Source organism: Hyperolius riggenbachi, chromosome 3, assembly GCF_040937935.1.
Source record: "Hyperolius riggenbachi isolate aHypRig1 chromosome 3, aHypRig1.pri, whole genome shotgun sequence".
NCBI classification, from domain to species: Eukaryota; Metazoa; Chordata; class Amphibia; order Anura; family Hyperoliidae; genus Hyperolius; species Hyperolius riggenbachi.
In genome coordinates, this window is record NC_090648.1 from 441,534,164 (window position 1) to 441,559,616 (window position 25,453).

At 42.5% G+C, this 25,453-nt stretch overlaps 2 protein-coding genes across 2 annotated transcripts in view; both read left to right on the forward strand.

Annotated features, from left to right (window-relative positions):
- LOC137562391 (protein diaphanous homolog 1-like) overlaps window positions 1–7,486 on the forward strand; it is a 127,240-nt gene extending 119,754 nt beyond the window's left edge. The window contains exons 7-9 of the mRNA XM_068273729.1: window positions 4,900–5,139; window positions 5,511–5,640; window positions 7,341–7,486. Of these exons, the coding sequence (XP_068129830.1) occupies window positions 4,900–5,139; window positions 5,511–5,640; window positions 7,341–7,486 (516 nt within the window). The remainder of the gene's footprint in view (window positions 1–4,899; window positions 5,140–5,510; window positions 5,641–7,340) is intronic.
- A 3,073-nt stretch (window positions 7,487–10,559) lies between these two features.
- LOC137564207 (protein diaphanous homolog 1-like) overlaps window positions 10,560–25,453 on the forward strand; it is a 35,018-nt gene continuing 20,124 nt past the window's right edge. The window contains exons 1-2 of the mRNA XM_068277776.1: window positions 10,560–10,723; window positions 13,308–13,443. Coding sequence (XP_068133877.1) covers window positions 10,604–10,723; window positions 13,308–13,443 — 256 coding nt within the window. The 5' untranslated portion in view covers window positions 10,560–10,603. The remainder of the gene's footprint in view (window positions 10,724–13,307; window positions 13,444–25,453) is intronic.

Sequence of the window (25,453 nt, forward strand, 5' to 3'; positions counted from 1 at the left end):
GAAAAACTATTTGCCCCCTTCCTGATTTCTTATTCTTTTGCATGTTTGTCACACTTAAATGTTTCTGCTCATCAAAAACCATTAACTATTAGTCAAAGATAACATAATTGAACACAAAATGCAGTTTTAAATGTTTTTTATTATTTAGTGAGAAAAAAAACTCCAAATCTACATGGCCCTGTGTGAAAAAGTGGTTGCCCCCCTTGTTAAAAATTAACTTAACTGTGTTTTATCACGCCTGAGTTCAATTTCTGTAGTCACCCCCAGGCATGATTACTCCCACACCTGTTTCAATCAAGAAATCACTTAAATAGGAGCTATCTGACACAGAGAAGTAGACCAAAAGCACCTCAAAAGCTAGACATCATGCCAAGATCCAAAGAAATTCAGGAACAAATGAGAACAAAAGTAATTGAGATCTATCAGTCTTGGAAAGGTTATAAAGCCATTTCTAAAGTTTTGGGACTCCAGCGAACCACAGTGAGAGCCATTATCCACAAATGGCAAAAACATGGAACAGTGATGAACCTTCCCAGGAGTGGCCGGCCGACCAAACTTACCCTAAGAGCGCAGAGAAAACTCATCCGAGAGGCCACAAAAGACCCCCAGGACAACATCTAAAGAACTGCAGGCCTCACTTGCCTCAATTAAGGTCAGTGTTCACGGCTCCACCATAAGAAAGAGACTGGGCAAAAACGGCCTGCATGGCAGATATCCAAGGCGCAGACCACTTTTAAGCAAAAAGAACATTAAAGAGAACCCAAGGTGTGTTTGAAGAATGTTATCTGCATACAGAGGCTGGATCTGCCTATACAGCTCAGCCTCTGTTGCTATCCCAAACTCCACTAAGGTCCCCCTGCACTCTGCAATCCCTCATAAATCACAGCCGTGCTGTGAGGCTGTGTTTACATCTGTAGTGTCGGTCTCAGCTGCTACCCCGCCTCCTGCATAGCTCCGGTCCCTGCCCCGTCCCTTCCCTCCAATCAGCAGGGAGGGGAGGGATGCAGGCGGGGACTGGAGTTCTGCAGGAGGCAGGGAGAGCAGCAGACTGACACTATAGAGATAAACACGGAAGCAGGAAATTTGGGCGCATGAGGCAGGTGGACAAAAAGGGCGCCGCCATTCACTCCCATAATAAATATCGTTTAATCGGCGCCCAACAGGAAAAAAGGGCGCCGGAGAAAAATAATGTTTTAAAAGCGGCGCCCGGAGACTTTTAATGTTTTATAACTGCTTCTCATGATTACACGTTATTTAATGATTTATAATTTTCTAAACATTATTTTTAAACGAAAAACAGTACAATATTTTTAAAACATTATTTATAAACGAAAAATTGGAAAAAATTTTCTTTTTTAAATCATTATTTTTAAACGAAAAACCGCACAATATTTTTTAAAACGTTATTAATGCTTATCACAGGGGGTCTTAGGTTTAGGCACCAACAGGGGGGTCTTAGGTTTAGGCACCAACAGGGGGGTCTTAGGTTTAGGCACCAACAGGGGGGTCTTAGGTTTAGGCACCAACAGGGGGGTCTTAGGTTTAGGCACCAACAGGGGGGTCTTAGGTTTAGGCACCAACAGGGGGGCCTTAGGTTTAGGCACCAACAGGGGGGCCTTAGGTTTAGGCACCAACAGGGGGGTCTTAGGTTTAGGCACCAACAGGGGGGTCTTAGGTTTAGGCACCAACAGGGGGGTCTAGGGGTTAGGGGTAGGTACAGGGAGGGTTACTTAGTATTTTTTTTTTAAACGTTATACGTTTCACTTTTTAAACGGAAGATTAACGTTTTTATAATTGTCGATTTCATACACATTATTTAATGATTTATAAATTTATAAAACATTATTTTTAAACGAAATATAGCACAATTTATTTTTTAAACGTTATTCATGCTTATCGTTTAAAACCGTGCGCCCTTTTTTCCCGGCGCCCTTTTTTAACGTACGCGATAAACACAGCCAGCTCTGACAAGCTGTTTGTCAGCAGCGTGGCTGTGATTTATAGGGGATAGCAGAGTGCAGGGGGACCTTAGGGGGGTTTGGGATAGCAACAGAGGCTGGGCTGTATAGGCAGATCCAGCCTCTGTATGCAGATAATATTCTTCAAACCCACCTCGGGTTCTCTTTAAGGCTCATCTCAATTTTGCTCAAAAAGAATCTCAATGATTGCCAAGACTTTTGGGAAAATACCTTGTGGACCGACAAGACAAAAGTTGAACTTTTTGGAAGATGTGTGTCCCGTTACATCTGGCGTAGAAGTAACACAGCATTTCAGCAAAAAAAAAATCACACCAACAGTAAAATATGGTGGTGGTAGTGTGATGGTCTGGGGTTGTTTTGCTGCTTCAGGACCTGGAAGGCTTGCTGTGATAGATGGAACCATGAATTCTACTGTCAACCAAAAAATCCTGAAGGGCAATGTCCGGCCATCTGTTCGTCAACTCAAGCTGAAGCGATCTTGGGTGCTGCAGCAGGACAATGACCCAAAACACACCAGCAAATCCACCTCTGAATGGCTGAAGAAAAACAAAATGAAGACTTTGTAGTGGCCTAGTCAAAGTCCTGACCTGAATCCTATTGAGATGTTGTAGCATGACCTTAAAAAGGCGGTTCATGCTAGAAAACCCTCAAAGCTGAATTACAACAACTCTGCAAAGATGAGTAGGCCAAAATTCCTCCAGAGCACTGTAAAAGACTCGTTGCAAGTTATCGCAAACGCTTGATTGCAGTTATTGCTGCTAAGGGTGGCCCAACCAGTTATTAGGTTCAGGGGGCAATTTCTTTTTCACACAGGACCATGTAGGTTTTGAGGTTTTTTTTCTCGCTAAGTAATAAAAACCATAATTTGAAACTGCATTTTGTGTTTAATTATGTTATCTTTGACTAATAGTTAACGGTTTTTGATGAGCAGAAACATTTAAGTGTGACAAACATGCAAAAGAATAAGAAATCAGGAAGGGGGCAAATAGTTTTTCACATCACTGTACATACCTGGGGCTTTCTCCAGCCCCATCCGCTCGTATCGCTCCCATGCCACCGTCCTCCTCTGTCCGCAGCTACGGGAACCAGGTCCCCGCACTTCTGTCAGTCCACTCCAGGCTGATGTAAGAAAAGTGCGCTCTTTGCGTTTCTCTCCAACATCTGCGTAGAGGGCAAACTTCTTCTGCATAGACTGGAGCCGGCTGACAGAAGTGCAGGGACCCGGTTCCCGTAGCAGAGGACGGCAGTGTGGGAGCGATCCCAGCAGATGGGGCTGGAGGAGGCCCCAGGTACGTATAAATCTCTTTATTACATTCAGCTCTGGTACACTTTAAGTTTTATTCTCTAATTGTTTGGTGAGCAGGAAGAATATAACTTGTCCTTAGGATAAGGCAGGGAGCCATATTTCACAAATGTAAGGCCATTTTTCAATGACCTTAATATAAGATTTACCAACATGCTGGAGACCTGGAAAAAAAACGGAGAGATTTGCAAATGAATTGCAGCTCACGGCTGTTGGCACCTGACCTAATCTGTGAGCACTGATCTCTTGATCCAGCCTGCCTCCTCTGTCTGCTGTTGGGAAATTAACTGTGATCAGCAATGCAGTTAAAGCAAAGCCTCATAAGAAGTGTGATGAGCTGCAGTGCTGGCCACAAAGGGTTAATTTTTAAGCAGCAGAGGGAGGAGGTGCATGGTGCAAAAAAGGAAATGTGGGCACTAGCGGGGATATGGAAAATGGGCACTGCCATACGAAATTCGGGCACTCGAGGTCACTGTTAGCGGTAATGATGGGTGCCCGAGGCAATCAGAACAAATTTAGGGGCCTGAAGCTGGGGCAATGTAGTGGTGATAAATTTACAATTGGGTGCCCAAGGTCGGAGTAAAGGAAAACCGTTCCCGAGATTTCGGCACAGCCAGCACCGCCATAGGCCGTAATAAGGATTACGGCTATAGCGGCGTTCACAGTAAGTTGGGCGCTGTCAAAAGATGGAGCCCAAATTACTTTAAAAACAGTGTAATTTGGCCGCCAGCAATAGCTGGCAGGCAGATAACTTCTTACCCCCCAAATCCATCGCAGCCTGGAGGAGGAATAGTAATTAACCAGGTAGCCTAGGCGGCTTAATTATATGTACACCCGGAGACTACTAAGATTTAAAAAAAAAGACATTGGGGCTACTTGCGCACTCACTATTTATAGCTGCAATTTGCATAGCAAGTAGCCTCGGCGCCTGCTTTTTTATCGGTAGCCTCAGGTGCCGTAATGTAGCTTCATTACCGCTAATTTCGGCTTTGCGGCCAGGGGAGGGGGAGAGATGTTACGGGTTAGGCACCATGGGGGTGGGCAGTGGTGAAGGCTTAGGCACCAGCAGGGGTGGGTTAAGGGTTGGGCACTGCCGGCAGGGGGAGGGGTTTAAGAGTTAGGCATCTGTAGATGGAGGGTAAATATATGCAGCTTGAAAATGGATCATTCGATTTAAGCCTTAATGGAACTTGATTGGTCCATTTTCAAGCTGCATAATTTTGCATACAATTTATACTGATATTCTACTAACTGCAATCACCTGTGCCCTTTTCACGTGTACACGGGTAGTGTGCCTGTGTGCTCAGCAGTAATAGCTGCTCGTCAGCTGGGAGCACTCGCACTCCTTGCAGCTGCATGATGATGGCTTTTCAAAAGAGATTTTCTATTATCTGCCTGCATCCAATCTAAATACTGTGTGAGCAATGGTATAGCACCCTATTTACCTTTACCAACAATTCAAAATCTGTACATTAGGGTTTTAAAATACTCACAAATATGTACCTAATATAAAGAAGAATATTCTTTTATTTCAACATAATTTCCATATTTTACTCAACACCGTGTCTTTTTGCATGTGGCTGATTTTTGTTTTATTTGTTCCATGTTTGTATTTAGATGAGCACAGTCCCGCGCCTCCGGCCGCGCCTCAACGCCATCCTATTTAAACTCACGTTTAATGAGCACGTAGAAAACATCAAGCCAGACATTGTATCGGTAACGGCGGCCTGTGAGGAGGTGCAAAAGAGTAAGAGTTTTGCCAACCTGCTGGAGATCACGCTGCTTGTCGGAAATTTCATGAACGCCGGATCCCGGAATGCCGGAGCCTTTGGCTTCGACATCAGTTTTCTCTGTAAGGTAAATACAGTCACATGGACCATTTTACAGATACTTCTTTTATTTTTGATGGAGCAGAGTGGTCTGTACACACAGATTGGCACCCAGTATAGCAAGTTAGAACTCTTTATCTGAAGAAAAAAACATACACAACCATCAGGTACTGCAACTTTCTTAGAACAGAAAGGAGCAGAGAGAATACAGGAAATCACAATACCCTAGAGATCATTGCATTTTACAGATAGTGACATCTTGTGGTTGCTTTACTTTACTGCTCTTTAGGTAATAATGTTGTTAAACCTCTAACATTTTAATGTTTGAGTTCTCATGTATGTGGAGAAAAAAAATGTATCCACTATTTTATCACTCTGTTTTCATTTTTGCTTCATTAGCTAAAAGACACAAAATCAGCGGACCAGAAGACTACGTTGTTACACTTTTTAGTTGAAACCTGCGAGCAAGACTACCCTGATGTCCTACAGTTCTCAGATGAGTTGGTTCACGTAGAAAAGGCCAGCAGAGGTATGGAGGTGGAGCCAAGATTATTCTTGATGTAGGAGGCCGTTCATGTGCCTTTTTTGGGAGGGCTGCCTTAGAGAGTAACCTTTAAAGTGAAATCAGCAGTGTTATTATTGAGCTTTAAAGTGGAACTGAGCTCAGAACTTCCTCTGTGCTCTAAAAGATTAGGGACAGTATGAAAACAGTAAGGGGAAAAAAATCTTTGTTACGATGCATAGAAATCCACAAAAAGCCCTGAAAATTTACTGGATCAGGGAGCAAAGGTAGGGTTAAGGCATCTGTCTTTCCTGTGCAGCCAGCTCTGACCAGCGCCTTGGCGTTGTGAGTCAAGTAATGGCTAGATAAGTTAATGGTTAAGTAAGATGGTTAAAGCGGACCCAAACCAAACATTTTTTTTAATTTAAAATATTTAGTTGCACCACTCTGACACATACAAAGATAAATAAATACCCCTTCAAGCCTATGAGCATTTCAGTGCATGCTTTTCACCCTTCTCTTTTCATAACTAAGATTATACAGGTGGCAGCCATTAGCAATTCCTCCATTGCCGGCACCACCTACTCCAGCATTTTGCCAGATCTGTCCCGGCATTTTGAAAGGAAGAGAGGGGTTTCTCCAATAAATGTAAAATATTTTATATTTGTCATCATGCAGCTGAAAAATGGCTGCTATTTATTATTATAATTTAGAAAATACATTCTATTTCTGAAATCTAGCATTTTTAATTTGGGTCCACTTTAAGGGCTCTGCCTCAGGAGACCAGGGTTTGAATCTCAGCTCTACCTGTTCAGTAATCCAGCACTATTCAGTAGGAGACCTTGGGCGAGAAAAGCGCAATATACATTTTCTGCGAGTCATGCCTACTGATTACACACTTGTTACATTCAACTGTATCTAAATAAGCAAACGGGGCTCAGTGCAGCTGATTTCTACAGCATTTCTATGTGGAGTGAACAGGTTTCAGTCTGTTCTTTGCAAGAGCTTGGGTCCACTTTAAAAGGAAATGTACTCTCTTTTTCAGTGTTTTCCTGCAGCTGCTGCTAGGGCAGAGATTTCTAAAGAGGGAGATGATGAAAATGTATTACTATGTTTACCTTCTTTCTTCCTTTATCTTGCTTCACTTCAGCCCCGTTTCTAGAGGCATCTGATCTGCCTATCTATACCGGGGGGGGGGGGGGATACATCTGGCTACCTAATACTGGCTGTCTTATATGGGGGGGGGGGGGGTACCTCTGGTTCCCACATTGCAAACAGCATGCTTGAGCCTACAGAGGAAGATTTTTTTTAATTATCGGCCTGGGAATTACTAAGCCTAGAAACTGCCCTGCTTAATTTTACCACTGTCATCTTACGTATGTACATCAATTAAAACCCAGATGTAAGTTTGAAATGCATACTAACGGTGCACAAATGGGAATTTTATAAATGTAAATTTTTCATAAATTGGTGAAATAATGTGGGGCTAAATTATTAATAACAACTACCATAATAATAATGTGATGTTGTCTCCCTTTGGGTGATTTCAGCGAGCCCCTCAGTGTTTGTTTGGGAGATAAAACATGTATGGCAGCGATAACCTGATCCTCCCCAGATTTAGCTGTACTTTGACTTACACTTTCATTTAATCCATCACTCATTTTTTTGTTGTCATTACAAAACTGTATCCTGTAGTAAATTGTAATGAATGACTTCTATATTTGCAGTGTCTGCGGAAACTTTACAGAAGAATTTGGATCAAATGAAGAAGCAAGTATCAGACCTTCAGAGGGACATAGAGAGCTTTCCACCGCCAACCGATGAGAAGGACAAGTTTGTGGAAAAGATGAAGATATCCTTTAGTGGTTTTTAAATCAGTGTGAAGATTCATATAATTTGCAGCAGTTATATAGACTGCCTTTTACTGAGCTGACTGCGTTAAAAGAAAAAAAAAATACCAACGCCACAGTTTACACATTAGACTAGATTATCAGGAATTTCTCTTCTTGGCCACTGTTCAGGGTGTCCCTCCTCATACAGGCTGTAAAATAGAGCGGTTCATACACTGTATGCTCCCACCATTTCCCTTGCTTGTCCGCAGAAGCTACAGGTGGATGTCCAACGCTATACAGGCACAGGCAAGCACATTTTTAATGAGATCTTTTATACATAGCGATAAATCAATTTTTTTTATCAGTTTTTGATTTAAAATGTTAAAGGGACTCCGAGCAGTGCAGAAACTATGGAAAGATGCATACCATTTTGAAGCTCTCTTTCTCCTCTTTCCAACAACACATAAACCGCCACCCTCCGCCTTTTAGTTTTCTATATTTTCCATAGTTTCTGCACTGCTCGGAGTCCCTTTAAACTTTGCCAATTGCTGGGTATCACGCGACGCAAATAGATAATAATGAATAGTGCCGTGTAAAAAGTATACGTGCAGTTATTCAGTGGCGTCGCTAACAAGCTATCTGCCTCCCCTCAAGGTTATTATACATAAGTGATATAATAATTTATTATAATATAATTCCGATATTTGTATAGTGCTTTTGTCCTGCCGGACTCAAAGCACTTGCGAGGCAGCCACTAGAACACACTAAGTAGGAAGTAGCAGTGTTAGGGAATCTCGCCCAGGAACTCCTACTGAATAGGTGCTGGCTTACTGAACAGGAAGAGCCGGGAGTTAAACCCTTATCTCCTGTGTCAGGGGAAGAGCCCTTAACCATTACACTACCCAGCCACTTGGGGCATCAAATCTGTCAAGGGCAGCTGCAGAATCAGATGTGTAAGCCGTGGAAGGAATCAGTTTCTTAAGTGGGATTAAAGGACAACCGAGGTGACATGAGATAGACATGTGTATGTACAGTGCCAAGCACACACATAACTAAACTGTGTTCCTTTTTTTTTGCCTAAAAGAGTTAAACATCAGGTATGCAAGTGACCGTTTCTGTCCAGGTCTAGATCAGGTCGCACTGGGTCAGACTATAGCATAACCCTCACTGATTAGTAATTACAACCTTAAAACACTTTCCTGTCAGTAAATGGCTTCTGAGAGCAGGAAAGAGATAAAAAAAGGGTCAATAATTCATAGATATGAGCTCTGGTATACTTCAACTAAGGTGTCATTAAGCAGAGATAATGAAACAGTAAAATAAAAAAAAATGGATTTAAGTATAAAATAAAAACTGTGGGATATCTAAAAAAAAAAAAAAAAAAAAAAAGTCATTTTTAGGAGGAGGACGACGGATACAATTGTTTTTCTCCTGCAGTTTTTTTTCACCTCGGATGTCCTTTCAACTCAAATTTAATCTATGATCTAAAGCATTAAACACAGCATACAATTAACAGCTAAAAAAAATCTGATTTTCAAGGGTTAAAGCTTAAAGGAATCATCAGGGGAAATATGCTAAAATAAGTGGTACTTACCGGGGGCTTCCTCCAGCTCCAAGCTCCCAGGACGTCCCTCGCCGCAGCTCTGCCCGCAGCTGTTCGCCGCAGGTCCGTTCCGGTCCTCGGCGATGACGTTAGTCCGCTGCGCAGTCCGCTTCGGCCCACGTCGCGGTGATTGACAGCGCCGCTCGTACAGGTGCAATACAGAGCGACCTGGAGCTCGCTCTGACATCATCGCCGGGGACCGGGACGGACCTGCGGCGAACGGCTGCGGGCAGAGCTGCGGCGAGGGACGTCCTGGGAGCTTGGAGCTGGAGGAAGCCCCCAGTAAGTACCACTTATTTTAGCATATTTCCCCTGATGACTCCTTTAAGCTTTTCACTTCATTTAGCTGCTAATTGATAAGCTTGCGGTTGCCGGCCAAAATGATCAGATTGTACTGGAAGTGTAATGCAGGGAACACATGATGCAATTTTCTGTCAGATTGACTATTACCAACACGTCTGATCTGATTTCAGAATGATTTTCCATTCACTTCTGTGAAAAATTGATTGGAAATCAGATCGGACATGTTGGAAGTAGTCGATCTGACAGTAAATCTGTCAGAAAATTGCATCATGTGTACCTAGCATAATAAACAAGGCAGAAAAGTTCCAGCTGTGTCTAGGTGGGAAGCAGAGAACTTTCTCTTTTATTTGCTCACTAATTACTTCATTAGTAGTCTATCAGATTTATTAAATAAGCCAGAGATTCAACTTATGGCCATTCACAGTATACTCCTGGTACTATTTAGAAGTCGTATTGAACAGTAATGACCGTGGTGATCACAGTATTGTATCAAACCTGGAAAGAGCTTTTCTAAATGAAAGGGGCACTATGGTGAAAAATTGTAAAATTTAAAATATGTGCAAACATAAACCAATACGAAGTATGTCTTTTTCCAGAGTAAAATGAGCCATAAATTACTTTTCTCCTTTGTTGCTGTCACTTACAGTAGGTAGTAGAAATCGAACAGAAGCGACAGGTTTTGGACTAGTCCATCTCTTCATAGGGGATTCTCAGCAAGGCTTTTATTCTTTATAAAGATATTCCCTACAAAGGATTTAAACAATGATGCTGGCCAGCTTCCCTACCCGCTACACAGTTTTTTGGCAGTTGGACAGAGCAACTGTCATTCACTAAATGCTTTTGAAAATAAATAAATCCCTGAGAATCCACCCATGAAGAGATGGACTAGTCCAAAACCTTTTGCTTCTGTCAGATTTCTACTACCTACTGTAAGTGACAGCAACATAGGAGAAAAGTAATTTATGGCTCATTTTACTCTGGAAAAAGTGTGCTTCTTATTTGTCTATGTTTGCACATATTTTAAATTTTACAATTTTTTGCCATAGTGCCCCTTTAATGTTAATGTAAACATCGGAATTGTTGCACTGACTGACCTAGGTTCACTTAGTTGCTTTAAACTGTACCAACAAATCAGACTTCAACTATCTACATGAAGGAGGGATTCATTGCTATGATTTAAACTTTTTCCTTGACACATTGTTTGCACATATTTGTTAAAGAAGCCCAGGAACAGTACACGAAGCTGTGTCTGATGCATGAAAATATGGTGTCGCTGTTTGCAGAAATAGGCCAGTACTTTGTTTTTGACCCCAAAAAAGTCAACATAGAAGAGTTCTTCGCAGATCTGCACAACTTCCGCACCATGTTTGTGGTAAGTGTGAACCCCGCAGCCCAATCTATGAAGCCGAACGTTTAGCAGAACTTCCCAAAGGAAAATAATAGAAGGATAGGGATATGTTTGGCATCCAGAAGGACGTCAAAATGTAATTTACCAAAAGTGTGCTCCATGTCAGATATTGCTTTAAAAACAGATAGCAGCATTGCATTTTGTATATGTTCGTATTATTTTTTTTGTAACACTATTTTTATTGAAAAAAAGTATGATATAAAGATACAGACATGCCCTGGGGCAATTTAAGGCAAAGAACAACAGAAATATGAGTAGAAATATCAAAAATAGTTTGACAAGTAAAAACACTATCTTCGGTCTGCAGTCCCAGACTCTGACAACAATCGAGGAGGTCGAGAGTCGCTAAGAAACCGTTGTGGAAAGTCTAAACAACTGTGGTCAATTATATAAAAACATTAGAGATAGTTGCCAGTTTTAAGCCCTATCTACATGATACATGATCTTTGTGCGATTCGATTACGATTCTATTTACGATCTGATTAAATCCGACATGTCCGTTCGGGATTCGATTCCTTTCGATTTGCCATTGTTTTGCAATGGCAAATCTAATTGAATTGAATCGAATCCCGATCGGACATGTCGGGATTTAATCGAATCGTAAATAGAATCGTAATCGAATCGCACAAAGAATCGTATCGTGTAGATTGGGGGTTAGAGCGAAATAGACATATCTTGTATATAAAGTTGGTTGAAAAGGTCAGAGTATTAGTGAGCAAAAGCTATCTGATATAATAAGAGAGAATCTGGGGGCTTAAGAGATTGGATGATGACCACAGGTGTTAGATAATACAGAATGCAATCTGTTAAGTAAGTAACTATTGGAAGTAGGTGGGAGGATATGAATTGTGAAGAAATGAGACAGAACAGGAGATAAAAGAAGAGAAAATAATAAGGAAAAGGAAATAACAATAATAAAACCAAAACATAAAGTGAGTGGCAGTGGTTGCAGACCTCATATAGTATTTCCAAGTTGGAGTAATGGAGAAGGGGAAGGGCCTTAATATGACCGGACAGGGTAGCAAGGGGGAGAGAGGAGAGGCGGTAAGAGAGGGTGGGCGATCATGTTCCCCCAGATTATATATGATAAATGGCCTCAAGGGGGCCTATAGTCTGGAGAAGAATGGGTGCAGGGGTCCCACACCTTATGGAACTTATCCACATATTCATATTATTTAGCATGTATATAGTGCTGACATCTTCCGCAGCGCTGTACAGAGTATATATTGTCTTGTCACTTAAATGTCTCAAAGGAGCTCACAAACCAATGTATGTGTCATAGTCTAGGGCCAATTTAGGGGATGCTTGGAGGAAACCAACGCAGACACTGGGGGAACATACAAACTCATTGCAGATAGTGCACAGGTTGCTTTGAACCGGGACCCAGTGCTTCAAAGCGAGAGCGCTAACCACTACGCCACTGTGCTTTACATATATGGCTTGTTCGCGCTGAAAGCATTAGCATTTTCTGTCTATCTCTCTTTATCTACAAAGCATTTCAAATAAAGCTGTACTTTTAGAATCCCCTGCTATGTTCTGTTGGTCCTTAGTTCGTTGAGTTGATTCGTTCACCATTAGGTAAGTTAGTAAGTCCAACTAACTTTTACTTTCATTTGCCTAATATGATCTAATCCTGTTGGCTAGGCTTGGCATAAGGTTACTTTAAGTGGCCACAGGGCAACCCATTGAAGGAGGAAAAAAGAAAGTGTTGAGATTTTTAGCAGATTTTTACATAAAATGAGTGTGGTGTTTAGTGGCAAAGAGACCACCAAAGTAGGAGCTTGAAAATTTACAAACACCAGATGATAGGGTAAACCAAAAACACCCTTAAAGTGAACCTTAAGTCTGCTAAAAAAAAAAAAAAAGTTTTACTCACCTGGGGCTTCCCTCAGCCCCCTGCAGCTGATCGGTGCCCTTGACGTGTCTCTGCGATGCTCCTGTCCCCGCCGGCGACCACTTCCGGTTTCGCCGTCAGGACCCGACAGGCATGGGAATGCGAGTGATTATTCGCGTTCCCAGCCACAATATCGCCCCCTATGCTGCTATTGCGGCCTCCTTTGCAGACTTAAGTGCCTCTTTAAGGCTGCCATACACTGATCTATTGGCTGCCTACACTGCAAACAGATTTTGAATCGATTTTACTATGAAACCGATTCACAATCTGTGGAGCTGATACGTACAGTACGTTTTGGCCTCTGTTAAAACTGGTATAGCCTGTCAAACGAGGTATTGTCTGTCTTTGGTGAGGATGCAATAAAGGTGTTTTTTTGTTTACCCTGTGGTCTGCTGCCCAGAACTTTTCAACCTTCTACATTTATGGTATCATTGGTTCTCATGGTCCATAGGCATTGGCATTGCCATTCACCTATTTCCCTTACACGTCTGTCCCACATACATCTAGTGCCGACCTTCACTGTTTCTTACCTACTTTAATGGCAAAGAGTATGATGAGATTTTTATAGCTGTATCACTTTGAAATTATGTTACATCACTTTATCGAAGAAAAGGTTCTGCTCTGATGTGAGTTTTTCTTTCCTTTGTATTTTAGCAAGCCCTGAAAGAAAATCAGAAGAGACGTGAGGCGGAGGAGAAGCTGAGAAGAGCTAAACTGGCCAAGGAGAAGGCAGAAAAGGATAAACTGGAGAAACAGCAGAAACGAGATCAGTTAATAGACATGAATGCAGGTAAGGTTTGTGAAGCAGCTTTGGTCTAGTCTCTGGCCAATCCCGTCTGGATGTAATGACTGGATTGTGCAGGCCGTTGATGCAAATTGTGTTCTAGAGTGCACGTGGCTTAAAACTGGGCCCAGCCAAATGGACAACTGCATTTGATTGGGCCAGTTCCAAACTGCATGCACTCTGAATCAAAATCTGCATGAATTCTGCAAATTAGCATCTCATTGATCATCTGTGATAATTGCTAGTTTAGTGTAGGCTTCAGGCCGCAGTCTCGAATCAACAGATTTTCTTAAAATACACAGGCTATTATTATTTTTTTTAAAACCTTAGTTCCACCTAGGTGCCTGTATGTATCAAATAAAATACCACACCGTTAAGAGGAAGGCCACACAGGGAATAACCTACCACTCAGGTGGAACCCGAGGTTTGAGACTTATGGAAGCTGCCATATTTATTTCCTTATGAGCAGTGCCAGTTGCCTGGCAGTCCTACAGATCTTTCTGGTTAGTAGTGTCTGAATCACACATCTAAAACAAGCATGCAGCTAATCTTGTCACATTTGTCATAGATTACTGATCTGCATGCTTGTTCAGTATCTGTCTAAAAGTATTAGAGGCAGAGGATCAGCAGGACAACCAGGCAATGTGCATTATTTAAAAGAAAACAAACATGTCAGCCTCCGTAACCCTCTCACCTCAGGTTCCCTTTAAACATATACCCTCTACATAGTAAAAATATCTCTAATCGCCATTCAGGAAAAAAAAATGAGTTCCCTGTATATATAACTCGTATTGACAACCTCCTGCCAGTAGGATTATTTGTTAAAGCGGATGCGAAATGAAAAACTAACTATAACAAGTAACTTGTCTATATATGTTATCTAAAGTTTAGATAGTTTACACAGCAAATCTATCTGCAAACAGCTTCAACCGTGTATGAATATTTATTCCTGTGATACAATGAGGGCAGCCATGTTCTGTTAGTCACATTGTCATAGGCTGAGAGCTGGAGATGATATCAGCTTACCTGTGTGTAAATTCAGTCCCCTCTCCTCCTCCCCTCTGCCTCTGAAATCAATGGCTACTAACACCTCCCCCTGCCTAGACTGAGCTCCCATAAGCCCTTACTACTGTCTGAAAATGCCAAGGCACTGTAAAAAGCTGTGGGCGAGGCTTGTTTAGTTTATAGGGAATTAGTGTATTAAAACAAAACAAAAAAAAGTATTTGGCTTGAGGAATGTCTTATAAACTATATGAAATTATGCAATGAGTAAACGTTTATCTCGGATCCACTTTAAAGAAATCCTTTGAGTGCCTGAGCCTAGGCTGTCTGAAACGACATTCAATAATAGAGTTTAGATTCAGCACAGCACTGCGTAAACATTGCAATACAATTACAGAATGCTTGCTTGGCTGATAAAGCATGCACTGATTACTGAAAGATTGTTTGTCCCAGCCTTTCTCAAGAAGGCTGACTCATGCACACCAAGGTCTTCTAGAAGTGTCGAAATTCTGTTTTGATTTGTTTTGAGGTTGAGGTTTTATATTTTGCTTCCAGTTTAAAATATATAACCACATTTTCACAGAGGAAAAAAAAAAGGAATCATTTCCAGATAAGTTTATTTAGACGTCAAGGATTTTAAGCAAGCCTTATTGCCAGGGCTGCTTTGTTTCTGTTCTTGAGTTTGTGAATTGTGATCCAACTGCAATAGTGTCAGGATTGTTAAAATAAAAAAAAATAAATAAAAAAATAGCTCCCCAAGTATGCCTTTACATGTTGTGACAGCTGCAGAGGCCTAGAGTCAGGGAAAGTGGTTGGTGATGTATATTATGTCCCATATTTCTCTAATCTGCACTACTATTTTGATCCACACCGGGATTTTGTGTCCTCCCTGAGACAGGTGCTCAGGTGAGCAAAAGATCCACACCATAATTTGACTGTGTCCCTGGAGAGGACTTAGCTGATGATTTTGGTGTTCAGTTTTTGTTTTGTTTTTTGGCTCAGGACAAGCATTAGGCTTGTTCTCATCAGAGAGGATTTAAGTTGAGAGAGTAGCATATTCAGTGGACGGTTTCTGTTTGTTTGGATACCTACTCTCTGTAAATGTTACAGTTTATAACTTCAGAACATATATAGAATAAACCTAAGGAAAGTACATTGGCCTTCACTAAAGTTTTAAAGTTAAACTTTTAGTGAAAACAGTGCAACAGTAAGATTAACAAAGAGATGGGGATTATGAAGTCCTGTACACAAAGTGTGCTGTTGCCAGGGTTGCAAGAAAGTGTAGTTTGAGTTTTCAGCAACTTTAGTATGTTATAGCTAGCTGAAGACTCATATGCTAGATTCATATTTAATGCTGTTTACTTATATAACAGAGGTGAGTCAAATAAAGACATTTGGTTCACTCATATTTATTGGAATATTGCAAATCTCCTTTTTCAGTTTTCAAAGTCATTGTGAAATATTGGAATCTTTGAAAGTGGAACTGAACTCAGAACTTACTCTCCCTACTCTAAAAGATAAGCCACAGCATAATAAACTTTAACCTGAAGTTTAACTTGGTTTCACGTTTGCAGAGGGCACTGATCGGGTTAAGCCTCAGTGTTTACTTTATGTGAGCAGCTTTGGCAGAAATTGCCTGCAGTCTAGTCAGTGTATCACAGCTACTGATAACAGTTTGATCTGGCTAAACAAACACAGAGAAGTGAATCTGTAGCTTAAAGGGGAACTTCAGCCTAAACAAACATACTGTCATTAAGTTACATTAGTTATGTTTATTAAAATAGATAGGTAATATAATCTCTTACCCACCCTGTTTTAGAAGAACAGGCAAATGTTTGTGATTTCATGGGGGCAGCCATCTTTTTGGTTGAAAGGAGGTGACAGAGAGCATGAGACACTGTTTCAACTGTCCTGTGTCCTGATCCCTCCCTCCCAGCTGCGCGCTAGGCTTCAAATCTCAAATTCAAAATGAAAAAAAAATTGTACCAAAACAGCAGAACGAGAACAACATCAGAAATCTCATCATGCTTTGCATAGCATCAGGGGAAAAATGCCCGGGCAGTTTTCTTCTGTGCAGCTAAAAAATGAGGCTTGGGTAAGAAAAACAAAGTGCTGGTGCTGTGAAACTGTTAAAGAAACACCTAGCCTTTCCAGTGCTGCTGAGTAGATTTTTAGTCTGAAGGTTCACTTTAAGTGTATCTTCTGCCACGTGTCTGAATACAGCTTTTAACAATCAAGGAAAACTATTTTAGAATACGCTGCACACGTTTATTGCCACATATTTTCCAGATGTTATACACAGAACAGCCAGTGAGCTTGGACAAACTGTCCGCAATGAGTCCTAAACTGGCAACACTGTGTGACGCTGGCGGACATAATCATTAACAAAGCTTTAATTGAAAGAACAAAATGTTTGACAGCCAACTAGAATTTTTTTTTCTACGGTTAGAATCTAAGTTAGAATTCTTCTAAAGCTGCAGAGGTATGTATATATTTACACAATAGATTTCTTCAGGACTCCCAGGAATGTGACTTGTTATTCATGATCCAGAGATTTCCTGCAGAGCCTGCTGGTGATGAAGGCCAGATGCTGTTTCCTGACTTTCCGCTGAGCTTTATTTGCAGCGCTGAAATATCCAATTTCCTTGATTAGAATGCAAGAGTTTCTTTTGTCCTTGGTGTGATAGGAGTGTCCGCAGACTTGCAGGCCAGTGTCACACACGAACGTCTACTTGCCTTCTCTGATACAGGAGCACAGCACGTACTCATGTACTTATAAGTCCCATCTACACGATACAATTCCACATGCGATCGATTGAATTGATCAGATTCGATTGTATCGATTAAATCCGACATGTCCGATCGAGACTCTATCAATAGTGTGGTCGATTTTGCATTGATAACTAACCAAAATCGATCACACTATCGATCAAGTCCCGATCTGACATTTTGGATTTAATCGAACCAATCGAATCCGATCAAATTCGATCGATCGCATGTGGAATTGCATCGTTTAGATGGGGCTATAAACGTCATTAGATCCCATACCTAGTATACAAAGAATACCTGAACTGAGGCCAGTTCAATTATACAATACAATAACATTTCTATAGCGCTTTTCTCCCATAGGACTCAAAGCGCTTAGGCTCTCTCAGATTTAGTAATTGGTAGTAGGATGAAGTATTCACACAACAAAAGTTATATTTCTGCAAATGTCAAACTGAACAGGTGGGTTTTCAGTCTGGATTTAAACGTGTCCAGGGATGGAGCTGTCCTGATCTGTTGAGGTAAGGAGTTCCAAAACGTAGGGGCAGCATGACAGAATGCTCTGGGACCAAAAGTTTCCAAGTGGACTCTGGGTATGACTAGATTATTAGAACCTGTGGATCTGAGAATGCGGGGATTGCTACGTAGCTGCAACATATCTTTCATGTATCCAGGGCCCAGATTATTCAGTGATTTAAATGTCAGTAGGCCGATCTTGAATAGGAGGACAGGGGAAGCCTCATTAGGCAACGTAATTGCCATGGTAATATGATTTGGGATTTTTTTTTACTTTGAAAACACTTGGGGTATTTTTTTTTTAAAAAAAGTATGTAACTGACTGAAATGTTTTATTTATCAAAATTTAAACATAGAAGTAAGGCCTTGTTCACATTGGCCTTGTTCACATTATAAATCGCCAATGCAATCGCAAGCGCTGAGAGATTCTCTAAGCCCTTTCAGAGCGATTTTCTATTAGAAAAGTGCTTTACTGAGCGCTTTCAGAGCGATTTTTTTCTTAGAAAAGTGCTTTACTGAGCGCTTTTGTTTAGCAAAGTTTTGTTCACTTTGTGACGTCAGTCAAGAAGTGAACTCTTTGTCCTGGAAATTAATAAATACAATGTATTCCTTTAAGCCCTCAGCAAATCGCTTTTCAAAGCGCTTTTTCAAGCGCTTAGCGATTTTGCTATACTTTCTATTGAATTGCAAATGCTCTGGAAATGGTGCAGGAGCAACGTTTGTGATTGGATATATTTATGTGAGAACACTCACATAAGCTAACATTGCACAAGCGCTTTTAATGCGATTTTTTTTTTTAAATCGCCAGAGCTTAAAAATAAGTGAAAACCCTTATAATGTTAACAAGTTCTAAAAGTGTGTGTGATACAGGGCTTCTGCAGTGTAACAAGCAGCAAGTGCAAACTGAGGAAAGTTTTTTTTTTAGGATGGATTCACAGCAGTCAGTCAGTTGGATAATGCACGCGTTATGAGTGTGAACTGTGGTGGCGACTGGACATTGACTTTAAAGAGGATCTGTAAGGAAAAAATAGTGCCCCTATGTGGCGGGTACCTTGGGAGGGGGGAGCCTCAGGATCCTAATGAGGCTTCCCCTGTCCTCTTCTGTCGCTCTAGCAATGTGAGCCACAAAGATCTGCCGGGGATCCAGGACCATAACAATCCTGTGTGAGCCTGCGCAGGCACAGTAGCGGTTCCGATTGGATCTGCTCTATTGTGCAAACACCACACACCTGCGCAGTAGAGCCGCTCCGATCGGGCTCAGGCAAAAATAGCCAAGCTAAACTGCTGCTGCAGCTGCACAAAGCTCACATAGGATTGTTATGTTCCTGGAGCCCAGCTTGTCGGCAGATTTTCAGCGGCTGACAGCCCTGGAATGAAGGAGGATGGGGAAGCCTCATCAGGATGCAGGATTCCCCTTCCCGAGGTAAGTACCCCATAGGAGCACTTTTCTTCTTTCAGATCCTCTTTAACATAATACCTGCATGCAATCAGTTAGAATAACACAATCCGTCACAGTATGCATGTTGCATTGCAATACCATCAGTATCGGTACAAAAGACGTATCGGGTGTACCATGCAACCATACAGTGAAGCATAGAATACAATAAAAAATATACTTTACTGCCACTGTAAATGCACACGTCCGGTAACTACTCCGACAGGACCCTCCACGCCCATTGTGAACGTACTATAGGAATATCCTTGCATTGCAATGGGATGCAATGAGATGCATTTCAACAAAGCTCAATGGATTCAGTGTGAAAGGACCCTTAATCAGAGGCGTAACAATAGACCCTGCAAGGGATGCAGCCACAGGGGGGCCCTGTCCTGAGAGACTGACAACTAAGGGCAAGGAGAGAAAAAACTTTCTGCTCTCTGCACAATTGTTCTAATCACTGCATCTGCTCAGCAGGGGCTTAACAATCACCCCTGTGACTCCTCCCATCACAGGGGGGCCCAGAGGCTTTGTGGGCCTCTCTTCCTCTCCCCAACTGCAAGTGCAGCCAATTACCAAAGAAACTTCCCCATTTGCTCACAAAAACCATGTGCAGGTGTGTAATTTGGTCCTGCTTCCAGACGCTGCTTCACAGTATGTAGGTAGAAAAAAACAAAGTCTTGTAAAAGTAATACCTTTTAATAATATCTTCACAGCAGAACACTCTCTGCTGCCATTCGATGGCTCCTGATTACATGGGGTTCGGGGACCAAGGGGGCCCCAGGCTATCATTTTTGAAGTGGGGGCCATATCAAGTCTAATTACGCCCCTGCCCTTAATGTTTTCTTGTTAGGCAACACTCAGTAACCATAATGACAATCTAAAAAAGAATAGGGTTTTAGGGCTCTTGAAATAGCTCTGGTGCATCCTTATATTGGAATAGCTCTGGTGCCTCCTTATATTGGAATAGCTCTGGTGCCTCCTTATATTGGAATAGCTCTGGTGCATCCTTATATTGGAATAGCTCTGGTGCCTCCTTATATTGGAATAGCTCTGGTGCATCCTTATATTGGAATAGCTCTGGTGCCTCCTTATATTGGAATAGCTCTGGTGCCTCCTTATATTTGAATAGCTCTGGTGCCTCCTTATATTGGAATAGCTCTGGTGCATCCTTATGTTGTAATAGCTCTGGTGCATCCTTATATTGAAACCGCTCTGGTGCATCCTTATATTGGAATAGCCCTGGTGCATGCTTACATTGGAATAGCTCTGGTGCATCCTTATATTGGAATAGCTCTGGTGCATCCTTATATTGGAATAGCTCTGGTGCATTCTTATGTTGAACATCACTGTGAAAGTCTCCCTGTAGTGACTTCAGCTATTTTGACATAATTAGGGAAGGGGAAATGAAGCAATTAGTATTAAAGCTGAAACATCTTTATAAACCCCTTGAATGGAATATGAAAAAGTCTTAGCTACTAATTGCTAAATGATTAGCTCAGGTTTGTCACAATGAGAACCTCATTGAAAATTCTGTCCCATTTTCTTCTTCAGTGGATGTGTGGTAAACGCACAGCGGGGGATGGCATGGTGGATTGGACATGATGAAAGGAGAGGCTGCTGGATTTTGAAGGAGTTACTAAATAAAGGGGGTGTAGCAGTTTTATGTTGGTTCAGCGTTATTGGACTTGCTACGCCTTTGCTTGATGCAAAGTTTAAAAAAAAAAAAAAGATTTGTGGGGTGTAAAGCTCAACACCAGAGAAGACCAGGAATATCTGGGAATACCTTTCATCATCATCCTTAATATTACTATGATGCCTTTGTATAGTGCTGACATCTTCCATAGTACCTGACGCAGTGCCCTATGCTCAATAGTCTGAATAACAGCTCTATCTCTACAATTGTTATCTGCATGTATTTATGTAATGTTGGCCTCTCCTGCAGTGCTTTACAGAGCACATAGTCATGTCACTGACTGTCCCTTAAATGAGCTCACAGTCTAATCCCTGCCATAGACTAAGACCAATCTGAGGGGAGTCCAGTGAACTTGTCAGTATGTTTTCAGGTTGCAGGTTAAAATAGGAATGCCTGAAGCAAAGTGACACAAGCATGGGAAGAACATACAAACTCCAGACAGATAGAGGCATGACCAAGAATCTAACCCAGGACTGTACCATAGTCTGTGGTCAATTGGGTTGTGGGGAGGAGGAGAGGTGGAGGTGGGCTGACTGGGAGCCACTTGGAACAGATGCAGGGCCGGATTTACCATAAGGCCCTGTAGGCACGTGCCTACAGGCGCCTGATTATGGAAAGGCGGCTCACTCCCCCTCCTTACCTAAACAGAGTCTCGAGCAGTGTGAGGTTACTCACCCGGCTCTCGGCATTCCACTGACGAGAATCGAGATTGGGGGCACTACTAGCTTCTTAATACTGAGGGTACTTCTGGATACCTAATACTAAGGGGCACCTGTAGCTACATATGACGGGCACGGGAAGTAGGGAGAAGTGACAGTTGGGCCAGCCAGCACACTTGTGCGGTTCAGCAGGGATTTGTAGGTTCATGGAGGGTGCCAGGACATCTGTGCCTATAGGCTCCTGTGATGTAAATCCAGGCCTGAACAGATGGAAATGGTTACTGTAGTAGCGTATTTATGAAGTGCTTGAAAAGATTAATGCCTTTACTTTCAGATTTTGCACAGGAGCTTCATTGGTGTGCTGAGTTCTCCAGCCTGCTAAGAAATTGTTAATTTAACCACTTGCCGACCGCACACTCATACCGTGCGGCGGCAAAGTGGTAGCTGGAGGACCAGCGACGCAGATCTGCGTCGTAGGTGCCTCCCTAATTAATCAGGAAAGACTGCTCGCGCGAGCGGCCGTTTCCTGTTAGATCACGGAGCGGGTCTCCGTGAATAGCTAAATGTAAACGCAGGAGACATTTGTCTCCTTTGTTTACATTGAACGGCGCTGCTGCGCAGCAGCGCCGTAAGGCAGATCGGCGATCCCTGGCCAATCAGCGGTCGGGGATCGCCGCCATGTGACAGAGGACATCCTGTCACAGGCTGCACAGGACGGATAGCGTCCTGTGCAGCCCCGATCACCAGGGGGGACAGGCAGGAGAGGGAGGGGGGAATTTCGCTGCGGAGGGGGGCTTTGAGGTGCCCCCCCCCCCCGCAAACCTCAGGCAGGCAGGAGCGATCAGACCCCCCCTGCACATCATCCCCATAGGGGGGGGGGGGGAAAGGGGGGCGATCTGATCGCTCTGCATGCACCCTGATCTGTGCTGGGGGCTGCAGAGCCCACCCAGCACAGATCACAAAAAACAGCGCTGGTCCTTAAGGGGGGGGGGGGGGGGGGGGGTAAAGGCTGGGTCATCAAGTGGTTAACACTCACTTCTGGACATTAGACTGATAGAGTAGACTGATAGAAGAGAGTTTCAGTGTTCAAGTTTTACTTCTAGAAAGCTGCATGTTCAGGACAGACACAGTGTAGTGTTTGTAGTCTGAAAGGAAATATTGTCTTTGTGATATTCACAAAAATAATACTTCACTGGAGCAAAAGGCAGATACAATAATGATAAAATCAATAAGGAGTTGGGAGACAGGTTTTTAATTGTACCTTTCTGCCAGACGGTAATGTTTCTGTGACTCGCTATTATGTATTAGGAATGCGGGCAGAAACCATTGTCATGCAGCTTGTGCCGTGGAATGGAAACTAGGAGTCTAGTGCTGCAAGTTAAGAATGCCAACCATGTCCCTAGATCAGATGTAGAAGTAAACAAAGGGGGGGGGGGGGCACCCTCGAATACTTATTTCCTTCTAAACAATGCACATTGCCTGGCTGTTTTTATGATCCACTGCCTCAAATACTTTGTTATAGCCCCTATGCTTGTTTCAGGTGTGTGATTTAGACACTACTGCACCCAAAGAGATCAACAGGACTGCCAGGCAACTGGTATTGTTTGAAAGTTAATAATATCGCAGCCTCCATATGTTTGTTTCCTCAGGTTCCTTTTAACCTAGAGATGCCAGGCATGCAGGAAAGACCTATTGCATCTGTAATGTTAGTGCTTCTCTATAGTGTTATTCTATGTATGTATTTACCTTGATGAAGATTTAGAAAAACATTTTAAAAGTTGGGGTAGAAACATTTTATTGGTAGAGTTGAAGACATAAGAAACAAATAACTGAACTGTCAACTGTTGCTTTAAATAATGTTTGGTTTCTCAATATATATTTTTACCATAAATCACTGATGGAGTGTCAGTCTGCACAAGCTTGCTAGATGCTTTTTTAAATTGACAATATAAGGTAAAGCCCTAAAATGTTTCTTGGGATGGTTTCCCTTTAAGGATTCATGAATAATAACAGCTTTAATCCCATGCTTTTCCGTTTTATCTAGGTCACTTGTTATACTCACTTTCCGCCACTGGATGGCAGCATTGGCAGCTCTTTTGCAGGTAGCGCAGTAGTGACAGATGTTCTAATATGCATTTATAGATTCAGGTTTTACGTTTCTATGGTGACAGTGAGGCAAGGGCACTTGTTAATTCAGGGTTAACTCTTTGATCCCTGCGGAATGAGCGAGCAGGCCTAGGAATTCCCCTTATCCCGCCCACTTATATCTGTTAGGGCAGAGCACACTGAGGTATTTGTACTCAGGGTTATGTGACCTGAACAAGCTAAGCGACCTTCAATAATAATGATCCTAGTGCTTTATTAGAATGTTTTAGCCACTGATTTTTTTTTAAACTAAAAACATAAACACATCTCCGCTTATGTTAACATATAAGGAACAGCAGCAGCAATTGTTATTGGCTCTATTTGAAGTGAAATTCAGCTGCTCTCAGTGGAAACAGTCGGCATGTGGCGTCTCTCTGACCCCTTACTGTTCCTTATGTGGAAAACAGCTGTAACTTCTCCTCAGACGTTGTGCAACACTCCGATAGACAATGCCATGGAGCTTTCCTGCTGCTTCTTAAAGGCAGTCAGTTTTTTTAATGTCACTTTGCGTCTTAATTGCTTATTACAGTGATTTCCTAAATAACACAAATATAAGTGTGACATATGGGTGCAGGCGGAATACGGAAAGAGTATTGCGATAAGTAGTGACTGGGCCAAAGGAAAGACACAGCGAAGAGGGTAAGGCAGTCCAGTGAGAGGGGAGAGATGAGGATATTCTGAGTGATGGGGCCTAGTGATATGTGGCAAAGAGAGGAGAAGGGAGAGACGAGGATATTGTGAGTGATGGGGCCTAGTGAGATGTGGCAGAGGAAGGGAGAGATGAGGATATTGTGAGTGATGGGGCCTAGTGAGATGTGGCAGAGAGAGGAGATGAAGGGAGAGATGAGGGTATTCTGAGTGATAAGTCGGGCCAAGGCAGAGGTGAGAGAGGCTCCAGCCTCAGGGCGCAGTGTATCTCAGCTATCATTCCCCTATTGTGTTTGAAGCAGAGAGAAATAAAAAGAGGGGATACATGGGAGTGACTGCAAGCCAGATAACTAGTGATTAATGTGTTGGGGGCCCTGGGGCGCCTCTTAGTCTCATAGCAACCAGTGTGTGACGGCTGGGGGTGGGAGGGATGGAGGGGCGCACTTTGGTGTCTCAGCCTTGGGTGCTGGAGGTCCTTGTGCCAGCTCTGGTGATAGGGCCTAGCCATGCTCGTTAACCGTCTCAGTGGAGCACACTTTTTATTGACTGCTTCACTGTATGTGACGCAACATGTGAGTAATGTGTGGCGCGACATTCCCGTTCTGTTGCGTTCCTGATTTTACAGGAAAAACAATGCCCACTGTGAGCCTAGCCTAACGATGAGAGATCAGCAACAGATAATACAGAACATAGGAGTGACTGAAGAGGAGAGGAATGGAGAGATGAGGGCATTCTGAGTGATGGGGCCTAGTGAGAGGTGGTAGAGAGAGGGAGAGATGAGGGTACAGAGAGGATGATGGAGGAAAGTGTTGGGAGAAACGAGAGGAATGGTGATTGGAGGGGGATGGGGGGAGTAGAGTTAAATATGGTGATGAAAGAAACAGAGGGGAGAAACCTAGTAGAAACTGGAGATAAATAGGTGCTGTTTTTTCCCTTTAGGGATCCATTTATTTTGAACGTTATTTAATGAGCGCTTCAGTAAATATCAGCGTGCTTTCTAATTGCCTGTAAATATTCCCTTTTCATTCTATGAGAATTGTTTACATGAACAGCTCTCTGCATATCCGTGCTTCGGCCAGCAGAGGGCGCACGGATACAGCAAATGCATTTTCTCTGCAGCCTTTCACCTCTCTCCCTCCCCGGCTCACA